The sequence below is a fragment of the Barbus barbus genome (genome assembly GCF_936440315.1).
Source record: "Barbus barbus genome assembly, chromosome: 23".
Classification (NCBI taxonomy): Eukaryota; Metazoa; Chordata; class Actinopteri; order Cypriniformes; family Cyprinidae; genus Barbus; species Barbus barbus.
The window spans coordinates 22,633,779-22,646,404 of record NC_136751.1 but is presented as its reverse complement, the minus strand read 5'-3'; the positions used below and the strand labels follow the sequence as shown (position 1 = coordinate 22,646,404).

At 37.6% G+C, this 12,626-nt stretch overlaps 1 protein-coding gene across 1 annotated transcript; it reads right to left on the bottom strand.

The window, feature by feature from the left end:
* Positions 1-8,700: 8,700 nt before the first annotated feature.
* Positions 8,701-12,387, bottom strand: LOC306843237 (uridylate-specific endoribonuclease C-like). Its single transcript, XM_079374587.1, has 8 exons — positions 12,032-12,387; positions 11,587-11,646; positions 11,399-11,498; positions 11,204-11,315; positions 10,553-10,674; positions 9,788-9,900; positions 9,550-9,700; positions 8,701-9,454 (listed from the first exon to the last, which is right to left on the bottom strand). The coding sequence occupies exons 1-8, from the start codon at positions 12,040-12,042 to the stop codon at positions 9,194-9,196; spliced, it is 930 nt and encodes a 309-aa protein (XP_079230713.1). The 5' UTR covers positions 12,043-12,387; the 3' UTR covers positions 8,701-9,193.
* Between the last annotated feature and the right edge of the window lie 239 nt (positions 12,388-12,626).

The window sequence follows — 12,626 nt, the reverse complement described above, 5'->3', positions numbered from 1 at the left end:
AAAAACACTCTGAACGGAAGTTTGCGCTACACGTGAAAGTGTGAGGTGTAACATCAAAATCAGACCGGGGAGGAACGCACGCGCACGCTTGTATTCCGAATAATATCCACGTTTTTGATCTCCAATAATCTCATAAATGTGTCTTACTTATATGTACTATAAAATACAACAATAGAAAAGTGTACCACACTGAAATTCAAAATATAACTGAAACCATATTTAAACAGTATTAGTGATCTAATGAGCACATTTTGTTGACACTGGCCATGTGTACAGCCAGATGTTCTTACTTAAATTATTGTATTAACTTAGAAAAAATGCAAAGTAGTGTTCTTGAAAATGAACGTTTGTAGATGTTGTAACTAGTCACCAACATTTTCATAATTGTTAATGACATTATTATTTATTCAATGTATGAATTTATTTATTTATGTTAATGTAATTGGTCTAGAGGCATGACCAATTAATTTCTAAATGTACAAATATTCCCCATTGTCCTTCATTAATATGAGGCCATGAATCTGTATCACATAACTCTATATGAAGTAAAGTATATGTGAAAGACACTGCTGTCACTGCTTTATATACAGTGCCCTCCATAAGTATTGGAACAGTAAAGACAAAATTGCTCTGTTGGCTGTGGAGTCAAGACATTTACAAATATAATTAAAAGATGAATATGAGACAAAACTACAGAATGTCATATTTTATTATTGGGTGATTCAACACATAGATGTTTTACCAGAATCAGAATTAGCTTTATTGCCAGGTATGTTGGCACATACAGGGAATTTGTTTTAGTGACAGTAGCTCCACAGTGCGACAGAAGGACAGCAACAGGACAGGACACCGATAATAATAATAAAAAAATAATAATTAAAAATAAAAATAAAATAAATAATGGACAAATATACAAAAATGGACAATGTGCCAAAATAGCACAAACACAATATACAAAATAGACAATTTAGTATGTACAGGTATGTTAGGTGCAAATTTGAAATGTGATAAGTATGTGTGTTAAATAAAATAAAAAGTATGATAGTGTTGTGTGTTTCATGTTTATTGTAAGTGTTCATGAGATGGATTGCCTGAGAAAAGAAACTGTTCCTATGTCTGGTCATTCTGGTGCTCATTTGTGCTCATTTACCAGCTAAGAATTTCAGCACTTTTTATCTGATGTGAGCATAAGTATTGGAAGTTGCCTCACATGTCTTTCTAAGTGATCATCTGTGTCCTGTTGCATTAATTGTTCAGATATTAAAAGCAGGGAATGTGTCGTATCAGTTATATCCATTACTTCTGTATTCTGAATCTTGCATTCGATGATGACACACACAAACCAGGATGAAGATGAGGGAGCTGACTTTGAGAGAAAAGCAAGCAATTTGGATGCTAAAAGAAAAGAGGAAGTTAATTAGAGCTATAACAAAAACAAAGGGCATGGAGATGTAAGGATTACAGAATCTCAGACACTGTGAACTCCTGAGATGGACAACACACACACACACAGTGCATTAACATACAGACATCTGTCTCCACATCCCACTGGGAGAGAATACAAGAAAATGCCTCTCTCACATATGCATCAGTTCCTTTTCATCCTTTCCTTCCTTCCCCCATCCTTCACTCACTCAGATTGGTCAATAGAAGAATGTAATATTCTACATTAATGCAAGTGTTATTTACAGTCATGTTTGGTATCATTTGAATTGTCTCAGAGCGACTGGTACAATGGTCTCATTCTTATAAGAAGTAAACTAAAAGGTAATACAAATCCTAAGAGTTCAGAGACATTTTGCATACTGTAGAGGGCGGACCGCACCTAATGGTTTTCATGCAAATTACCTTCTGTCCCTAAAGGTGCCAACTTGGCTTGATCAAAGCAAATCCAAATTGTTAGTTCCTGTCTCGAGTTTGGGGGATGTTTATTCTGGTCTGAAGTACTTAAAGAGAATGTGGCAAAAGGATCAGGGCGATTCTGTAGTCAGAAGCCCGTAGTGTAATACCTTACACTATGTATTTCTATAAAGTCAGGTATGCATTCTTTACTCATAGATTTATCTTTGAGAATTCGATGTTTTGTATTGATATGATTTGATCTCTTTGAATTGCTGTGGAATTGAAATAATACATACAGTATTTACCTGACTGATAATAAATTGTTACATTTGACCTTATTCTGTTTTACTCTGTAATTATTGACTCTAGTAGATTACGTTGCATCCTTGTTAAAGACATGAGCAACCGAATGAACGAGTAAATATAAAGTCAAGAGTTAACTAGAATAATCAAATATCAGAATAATAAATTAGAAATGGACAAGCAATCAATTTGTATTTCAAGTTAAATACGAGGTCATAAAGAAATGGAGTCAGATTAAATGATAAAATGGAGTCAGATTAAAGTTTAATTTAAATTGAAGAACTTTGCACATTTGGAAAGACCGAGCACGCAGGAAACCTTCATCCACCACCGGAGACCTTCCTTGGGCCGGGTGCGTGGAGCCTTACAAAGTGGTGACCAGCCTCCGTGATCTAGCAACAGACGAGCAACGTCTTTCCAGCGCGAATTTCGCTTTGATTCTCACTGACGGAGAATATTGAGGTTTGAGCTTCTCCTTCCCTGTCTGCAACCGCTGCGGTAAGTTCCTTCATTTTACTTTTGTGTTGAAGGAAAGCTTTTTGCATCTCACATATAGACACATTTTTAGAACGGGTCGGAATACCCTCTGTTTAGAACCGGAGCCGAAAAATCCGGTGGGCAAAAGAATTAGCTGGAAAACATGGCTTTTCTGCGCATATAAAAATATCTTTCTTCATTAAGTGGTAAAGGAAACATTAGCCGAAAATGAGCGCACAATAGCGAGTATCAAAGAAATCGAGAAAGCGCGTTCGGATGAATTGCAAAAGCTTAGAGCACAGGTCGAAGCGTTTGCCTACGAACAACAGGGGTGGGCTAGACAGCGCGAAGAAATGGCGAATGCCGCGCTAAGATGCAGGCCCTGAAGCGCTGATAGACCTGAGAGGAAATTAAACAGGGAAGCAATGAGCCGTTTGAAACATACGCTGTGTGTAGTTTTGTTGACAAATAATTTCTAATTATTGATTCATTACTTGGTCAATAAATTGTAAACGTTTGATTGTATTCTGACCGACTCTGAGAATTGTTTTCCCAAGTAGATTATCGGATTCGTATATTTCCACAAGTTTGCGTCAGGGATTAGTGACGACTAATAACCGATACCTGGATTCACGTGTGCTTGGATGAGGAGACGAGTAAGTTTCTGTCTAGAATCAGCAGATGCTGTTTGATCAGCCTAGATCTGAATGCGTCGATGACCTCTGTTCTAATTTAATGTTACTTTAGATAAGTTTATGTGGAAGAAGCCACGAGCTTGGCCAAAACAAAGCCATTTTGAAGGAAGGTAAAGTTGATCGACTAACGTTCTTAAATGGTGGTCAAAGGAAGATTCTACTAAAGTAAACGATTGAATTAAGTTCCTGAGGGGCAGCCAAGGGGGCTAAGTATTACATATCTTTGATTATGCACGTGGGAATACGGCAAATCTCAGATATTTAGCCAAATACCTCTGTTTTGGGTCATCGGAACTGACTAAATTGTGCCGGAGACCTGGTGAGGAACTCGAAGCGATATAGTTTCCTGATCTAAGCGGGTAAAATATAATCAGAGTTTGACAGAATAATCAAATATTCGAACACAGCAGACAGCCGTATGGTGAAGACAGCAGGTTCACTTTCTAAAAGTAAAGATCAATTGTTTACATGTAACAAGTCATCCTCATGTAAAACTCTTTGTGAGGTAACTGCATTGCTGATGCAAGGCCTCCAGATGTTGACTTCACTTGCTAGTGGGCTAGCAGCTTAATAGTGATGACTTTAATATGTAAACATCCCAGTTTCAATGATCTTGTTTGAATTTTCAAATTTGTAATTGTGCTAAACACAATGTGCACATGTTACACACATTATAGTTGTTTGTGCTACTACATGTGCACATAGGCTAGTTGAGTTTATTCTTTATGAAACACATGACTGCTTCACTGTAAGTGTACGAAACACTTAGGTTTAAGGTTGTAGATGCTACATACATGCTAGACCGTGTCTCTTGTGTGAAATTAGAATAACTGTAATACTGGAATTGCATTGCAATCTAAGTTGCATGTGTGTGTCTATGTTGAATTTGTTTGTCTCTTGAGTGATACACTGTGCTATTTTCCATATAGCTACAGTTAAACCAGATACAGGAGCATAGAATTGCCATGTGGCCACAGAGTGATTTCACAATTGTCTTAATGAAAATGATCAGCAAGACTAAATGAAACAAATAGTCACAACAATTAGCCGTTTGCCTTTGAAACATAAAAACAGTGATTGTGCATTGCATCAGCTCTGACCTGCCTTTCCATATTTAAATGAATTAACACGTGAATTCTATTTGTGACAACTTAGATCTTGTTACAGATTGATATGCTATGCTACCCAGTGCCAAAAGGGAGGAGTTGGGTTTTCATTTTAATAAGTGTGGCACAAGCGAATGCAAACCAATTCACTCGTCGCTGGGTAGCACCAACCAAAATTTTAATCTGATCAGAAGGACTGATTAAGATTAATATTCCACAGTTAAATGTAGCCACATAACACCACCCAATCTTCTAAATTTTCTAGAAAAATGCTAAAAGGGAGGTGAAAAATACTCAAAATTAACTGTGGTTCTCTCAGTATTTGGTTCTGTTTCAGGTTGACCACTGCAATTCCTTGAAAGTGAGATACCAGGAAGGCACCTGATGCCAGCTGCATCAAGCCAGGACGGCGGAATTGTTAAATTAACTGTGGTTCTCTCAGTATTTGGTTCTGTTTCAGGTTGACCACTGCAATTCCTTGAAAGCGAGATACCAGGAAGGCACCTGATGCCAGCTGCATCAAGCCAGGATGGCGGAATTGTTAGAAATAACCTGAAATTGCAGGAGATGGGTGCAATAACACTTCAAGAGGCCAGTCACATCTCACAATAGCACACTACCACACAAATATCTACATGGCCTTTCCGGATTAGCACCGGAACTAAATTTTTGCAACACAGATTGTTATAGATTAGACTTCACCCATCTCCCAGACATGAGCACAGAACACAAATCTCCACCATCGCATCATCACCTCATCTAGACTATCCAGTCTGAACACTGCACACCACAGAAAACAATGATGGCTTAGATTCCAAATGTGGTACCCCACTAAAGATCTATTGTCCATCTTCACACTGACAGAAACACATAGATTCTCACACATAGGACTTAGTTAATCCCATGATGGCAGTCTCAGAAAGACACACATAATAGTTATGATTTACAATCTGCCAACTCATGGAAAACATAATACATCTGCATGGCTACTGTCACAAATCGATGATGTATAATTCTGAATGCAGAGTCAAATCTGACATGAAAATTCAAAAGATTTAAACTTTCTGATTGTTATTGGGATGTTTTGACAAACCAGAGGGCCCGCTGGTTTCCCAACACATCACTAATAACAGAAATATTATCAAAATGATTAAATATGAAGTGTTGGCACTTCTGTTCATTAACTACAAAATTTACAACTTGACTATCGAATTGCCATCGAATGTGACGTAGCTTGTATAACACACACATACACATACACACACACACACATATACACACACACACACACATACACACACATTGCCATCGAATGTGACGTAGCTTGTATAACACACACATACACACACACACACACACACACACATATATACACACACACACACACACACACACACAATTACAAAGGATCCAGGATCTCCATTCTCGTACCTAAACACACTTTAGATCACTACCTTGAAATCTTAGGTGACTGTGCATTGGAGAATTATATGTATGTCTACACCTTTGTAATTGGGATTGAATGTTAATTATTACTTTCATATGTTTTAATGATGCATACCATTTTTATAAACATGTAAGGTACACTGACTTTTTGCTACTTTTCATATAAGCCACTCAGACCAAGCATTCTGTAATTCCACTACCATTAAAAATCCATCAGAGCGGTAGTGAGGATTTGGCTGTTTTAAAATGAGACCTCAAATGACACCAGAGACCCAATGTACCATTCGCACTTGTTGACATATTATGTTTTTGCCTTGTTATATGTTCTTGTGCCAAATCTCACAGCTTTCTACATCGAGTTCATCATTGGTCAATCGTTGAGCCATTAAGATGCTGTTTAAGTGTCTCACACAAAGCAGTATGTAACCAGCGAGAACCCTTCACCTAGTGAAATATGCACAATTGAAGGTGACGAGATTCAACAAAAGAGGCAAGGAAGTCCTAGGGAGGTGTTACTACAGACAGAGATTTCTCCATGATGGAACGACTCAAGAAATGAAAGGATGCACACGTGTTGTTCTCAACCAGACAGGTGAAACCCTGAACCCGTTCATCTACCTGCTGAGTTCAAGCTACATGCACCTGCTGAGACTGGTATACACAAAGGCCTTTCTAAAGGCATCCACAGCTGCAAATACTACATCACAAGGACCACAACAAGTGTCTGACAAGTGACCTCGTCGGGAATCATTTGGAATTGACCCACGTGGTCAGAGGGAGGAATCTGTAAGGATTACAGAATCTCAGACACTGTGAACTCCTGAGATGGACAACACACACACACAGTGCATTAACATACAGACATCTGTCTCCACATCCCACTGGGAGAGAATACAAGAAAATGCCTCTCTCACATATGCATCAGTTCCTTTTCATCCCTTCCTTCCTTCCCCCATCCTTCACTCACTCAGATTGGTCAATAGAAGAATGTAATATTCTACATTAATGCAAGTGTTATTTACAGTCATGTTTGGTATCATTTGAATTGTCTCAGAGCGACTGGTACAATGGTCTCATTCTTATAAGAAGTAAACTAAAAGGTAATACAAATCCTAAGAGTTCAGAGACATTTTGCATACTGTAGAGGGCGGACCGCACCTAATGGTTTTCATGCAAATTACCTTCTGTCCCTAAAGGTGCCAACTTGGCTTGATCAAAGCAAATCCAAATTGTTAGTTCCTGTCTCGAGTTTGGGGGATGTTTATTCTGGTCTGAAGTACTTAAAGAGAATGTGGCAAAAGGATCAGGGCGATTCTGTAGTCAGAAGCCCGTAGTGTAATACCTTACACTATGTATTTCTATAAAGTCAGGTATGCATTCTTTACTCATAGATTTATCTTTGAGAATTCGATGTTTTGTATTGATATGATTTGATCTCTTTGAATTGCTGTGGAATTGAAATAATACATACAGTATTTACCTGACTGATAATAAATTGTTACATTTGACCTTATTCTGTTTTACTCTGTAATTATTGACTCTAGTAGATTACGTTGCATCCTTGTTAAAGACATGAGCAACCGAATGAACGAGTAAATATAAAGTCAAGAGTTAACTAGAATAATCAAATATCAGAATAATAAATTAGAAATGGACAAGCAATCAATTTGTATTTCAAGTTAAATACGAGGTCATAAAGAAATGGAGTCAGATTAAATGATAAAATGGAGTCAGATTAAAGTTTAATTTAAATTGAAGAACTTTGCACATTTGGAAAGACCGAGCACGCAGGAAACCTTCATCCACCACCGGAGACCTTCCTTGGGCCGGGTGCGTGGAGCCTTACAGAGAAATCAAGAGTTTGGAAACCACCAGCACCAGCAACCAACAATGACCTGATCAGCTGAGAAAACAACAGTAGTTGATGACAGACAAATCATAAAAGCTGTGAAAATGAACCCTAAAAGACGTGTCTGTAAAATCACCAACAACTAACCTCTGACCAGCACCATAAATAGAAAGGCAAGATTAGAGTTTGCAAAACAGCACAAAGGTGAGTCAGAAGAGTTTTGGAACTGTACTTATGGACCGATGAGACAAAGATGAACCTTTATCTAAGTGATGGGAAAGCAAAAGTGTGGAGAGAAAAAGGGAACTGCAAATGATCCCAAGCATACAGCCTCATCTGTAAAGCATGGTGGAGGTGGTGTCATGGCATGGGCATGCATGGCTGCCTCTGGAACAGGCTCTCTCAACTTTACTGATGACTTAATGTATGATGACAGTAGCAGAATGAATTTGGAAGGGAACAAAACCATCTTGCCTACCAATATTCAAGAAAATGCCACCATATTCATTGGGAAGTGCTTCATATTGCATCAGGACAATGACCCAAAACACCCTGCCAGTTCAGTCAAGGAATTTATAAGGGCAAAGAAATGGAAAGTCTTAGATTGCCCAAGTCAATCTCCAGATTTAAATCCAATTGAACATGAATTTCACCAGCTGAAGAGGAGAGTAAAGGCTGAAACTCCCCAAAACAAGCAACAATTGGAATTGGCTGCATTAAAGGCTGGGAAAAGTCTTTCAAAGGATGAGACCAAGAGTCTGGTGATGTCTATGTGTCACAGACTCACTGCTGTGATTGCGCGCAAGGGATCTGCAACTAAATAATAGCTTTTAATCTTTTATATCTGCCTTATGTTCAACTGTCCCAATACTTATGCTCACATCAATGAGTGTGATGAACTCTAAAAGTGCTGTTCTTTTTATTTGGTAAAACATGTATGTGTTGAAACGGCTAATAATAAAATGTGACATTCTGTAGTTTTGTCTCATATTCATCTTTTAATCATATTTGCAAATGTCTTGACTCCACAGCCAACAGAGCAATTTTGTCTTTACTGTTCCAATACTTATGTATGTCACTGTATGTCATGTTAGCTACTCAAAAAATATATGTAACTGAATTCTGCAAATAATCACACAAGTGGATAAAAAAAATCTTTTTAATGTAAAATCTCTATTTTCCATTACCAACTATGTATAAAACAGCATAGTCAATATAGGCAAACAGATATAAAAGATATAAGAAATTACCATTGTATGAAAGGCAATTCTGAGGAAATAAAATATTAGCATACTGTAGTCTGTTAAACATATTAGCAAAGTAAACAAGCATCTAGCATCAACTTCAATACAAAACAAATGTCTACTTATGTAAAATCACAATATGCCTTTAAAAACTTTTTTTTTTTTAAATGTTAGAAATGTAAAAAATAAAAAGCTTGAAAGCTGCTGTCAGGGTAATACAGTATGTGGGATTTATACGTGTCTGTTGTTGCTGCTCAGCAATTTGGGATAAGCGGTCCCGATAGAGCGGCCGTGTCTATGCACCACCATCTCCAGCTGGTACTCATCCAGATTGACCACGGCTGTGGTGGTCTTCTCAGTGGACGAGAGGAACAGGATGGTAAAGATGGCCATTTCAAACTCAGGACTCACACCAACAAAGGCGCTGGCCACTGGTTTGACCAAACCATGCCAGCTGAACTGCACATTCAAGACATGGTCATCTTCATTAGGCTGCATGGAAGAAAAACAAGTACAGATTCAGCAAAGACTGTACAAAGAACAATATATTTTTTAACATTCTTCAGATTTATGGATGAAAAAAGTACCGCATCATTGTCCCTGGCTTTGTAGCCCTTGTAATCAAGAAGCTCCTCCTTCTCTTGCAGGTAAATTTGGACCCAGTTGTGAAGACCCATGATTTCTCTGCCAAACTTAGTTTCCCCAACAAACACATGCTCAAATCCACTGGAGTCCTCCCTTTTTGGCGATATATATATTTATAATTAGAGCAGATATGGAATATACACATTTTTAATGTTGTACTGGTTGGTGTAAGTCGCTTACCCTCCATTTCTGTCTCTATGATAAAGGCGGAACCACATGTAGTACAACTGATTCTTAAACTGTCTCAGATTCGAGCGGGATTTTCCCTTTCCAATCAGGTACCGGTGGGCACGCTGAGAGAGGAAAACATACATTTTTTATGAGATAAAAGATGTAAAAGACATGTTCACCCAAAATTAAAATTTTCTGAAAATTCACTTGGCCATCCAAGATGTACATATAATGCATTTTATTATTACAGACACACAGGATTTCGATCCCAAGAGTCTTCATGGACTGGAGTCAAATGGATTACTTGTGATGTTTTTATTATTCACTGACGGCACCCATTCACTGCAGAGGATCCATTGGTGAACAAGTGATGCAATGATTTAAAATTTCTCCAAATTTGTTCTGACGAAGAAACAAACTCATCTAGCCTGAGGGTGAGTCAATATTCTGCAGATTTTAATTTCTGGGCAAACTATTCCTTTTATGCTCTAAACTAATGACCCCCAGAATCATCATTATACGCCCTTCCACATTCTTTTCCCCTTGTCATAATACACAGCTTCCAAGAACAGGGTGTGGCAGGGAACAACCACAATATTTTGGTTAGCAACAGGAAAAAAAGGTGAATGTGTCTTTTAGAAAATCTTCTCCCTAAATCTTTACATCTTTTTATTTTTGTCATTGCCTCTAGAAACAAGAGGATAGAAATGCAAGAAACATGCATTTCTATGTGGTAAAGGATAGAAATTGAGTTATCAGAGGGTGAATTCATACCTTCATGACTGCTGTATCCAAGACAGCATCTAGAAAGGAGTTATTTTCGGTCACCTCCTCAGTGGTCACCCTCTCTGCCACACCAGTAGACCTCTCATAGTTGTCTAAAAGCTTCTTGAAGCCTGTTGAGAGGTGAGCAAAATCACCATTTAAAAATCAGAGAAGACCATTTTTGTTTGTTTTAAATACTTTAAATACAAAGTAGAAAGACTGTACAAAATAGAAAACTTATGCTCAATTTTGCTACTTTTTGTATGTTAATATGTGTGCCTTACAAAGTTTGCAAGTTCTCTGTCTTGTGTCATAAATGTGCAATAAAAATATATGTATATTATGATTCTATTCAACTCATACTGCGTATTCAATACATGTGATGTGATAACATGTTTCTGGTAACATGCTGCAACAAGCAACCAAGTGGATTCTCTCATAAATCAAAAGGAAAGACGGAATGCAGCATAAAACATCATTCAGAATTCCACCAATCATCTTCAAGTTTAACTGCCTGCCTAAACATAATTACATTTTATAAAGAATCTGGGTGTGTCCCTGTTAAAGGCATGTTTCAGCACAGCTCCGTGGATAAATAAGCTTTTGTGCAAACTGACAGGATGATTAAAGGGGTTAGAGGTTTTTACAAAGGAAACATACGGGCATAAGTGGTAATGGAGTTCAGTTTGGCCTCATCGACGCTGGTGAACAGTGGGGATGAGGCGTGGTCTACCGCACTGGTGCTTCCCTGTGGTATGTAACCAGCTTTGCCCTAAAAGAAATGTAAGACAATTTAACGTTACACTTGATCTGTCACTATACTTAATATTGTTTGACATTAGAAAATACTGACACCTGTAGTGAGATATTGTAATGAGTCCCAGGCTTCAGCCGATTCTCATCCAGCTTCCAGAGCTCATTGAAAATATTCGAAAGCTCCTGGTTGACAGTTTGACTGAGAGTGTAGTAGAGGAACAAATCAATTGTATAAAAGGTGTACAAAATGTTTTTGTATAAATTGTATATAAAAAAAATAACTTTACCTAGATGCATCACTGAAAGTAAACAGTGCCGACAGCACAAGGATCCATCCAAAATCATACCTGCAACATACAAACATAAGTAACACTACAATATCTTGAATTTATTTATCAATCTTTCATTAAGCATTTACAATGTGATTATATGCACTACTTTTCATCCCATTTTGATTATTTTAATGAACATAAATTATGCAATGAGGTAATTTAAGTTCATAAAAGTTAACGTACAGTAAAGAGAAATGAAAAATAAATGCGAGAAAAGTTAAAAAGCTTTGAGAATGTTCTGATAAAAACTGATCAACACTAAACACATGAACTTACAAACATAAGAGGTACTAAAAACATGATACTAAAGATCACCAGTAAACTCAGTGACCTTTTGCAAAACAATGCATCTTTCAAAACGGAACAAAAACTTAGCAAAACATAAAAGTTTCCCACATACCCCTTGCGCATGGTTTTGGTTTGATGCGCGTGAACAGATGAACGCGAGCTGTTTTCTTCTTTCGCTGAAAGTCTTACAAGACCTCGCCCAGTTAAGTGGCCCCTGGAGATGCTCTCATGCCTAAATACACCCAAATACGTTCACTGTGTCGTTCCACAAATAGAATAAGTGGGTAGAATAAAAATGTACATCATAAGTAAACATAAGTGGGCGGGCTTTGGCAGAAGTTTTCTATGTTTGGTCAAGAATGATAAACGTAAATAATATTTCACCCATATTAATGTTTCACTGATTATTTAATACAATTTCATTATTAAATTGTAAACTATGAACTTTGCTGAAGCAGCACGCGGAACGCTTTGTCACAAGGTAACCGTGTCTTTTCTCCGCGCGGGTCAAGGTGGACCAATCACAGTGATGCGTGTTTACTGAATGAGGATTTGATATAATAATTTTCATAGAGAAAACAGAGGAAGAATCATACATGCATGCATGAAAACATACACGCACATACATGCATGAAAACGATAATAGATTTGGGTGCACAAACCTATTCAATAAGCCAAAGGACTTGCTGATACTTGAATGCGGTTTA

Excerpts from the sequence above, each read along its gene's own strand:
- LOC306843237 (XM_079374587.1), bottom strand. Across the intron at positions 11,316-11,398 it reads ATTACAATATCTCACTACAG|GGCAAAGCTGGTTACATACC; the intron begins GTGTCAGTATTT and ends CATTTCTTTTAG. Across the intron at positions 9,455-9,549 it reads AAGCCAGGGACAATGATGCG|CCTAATGAAGATGACCATGT; the intron begins GTACTTTTTTCA and ends TCTTCCATGCAG.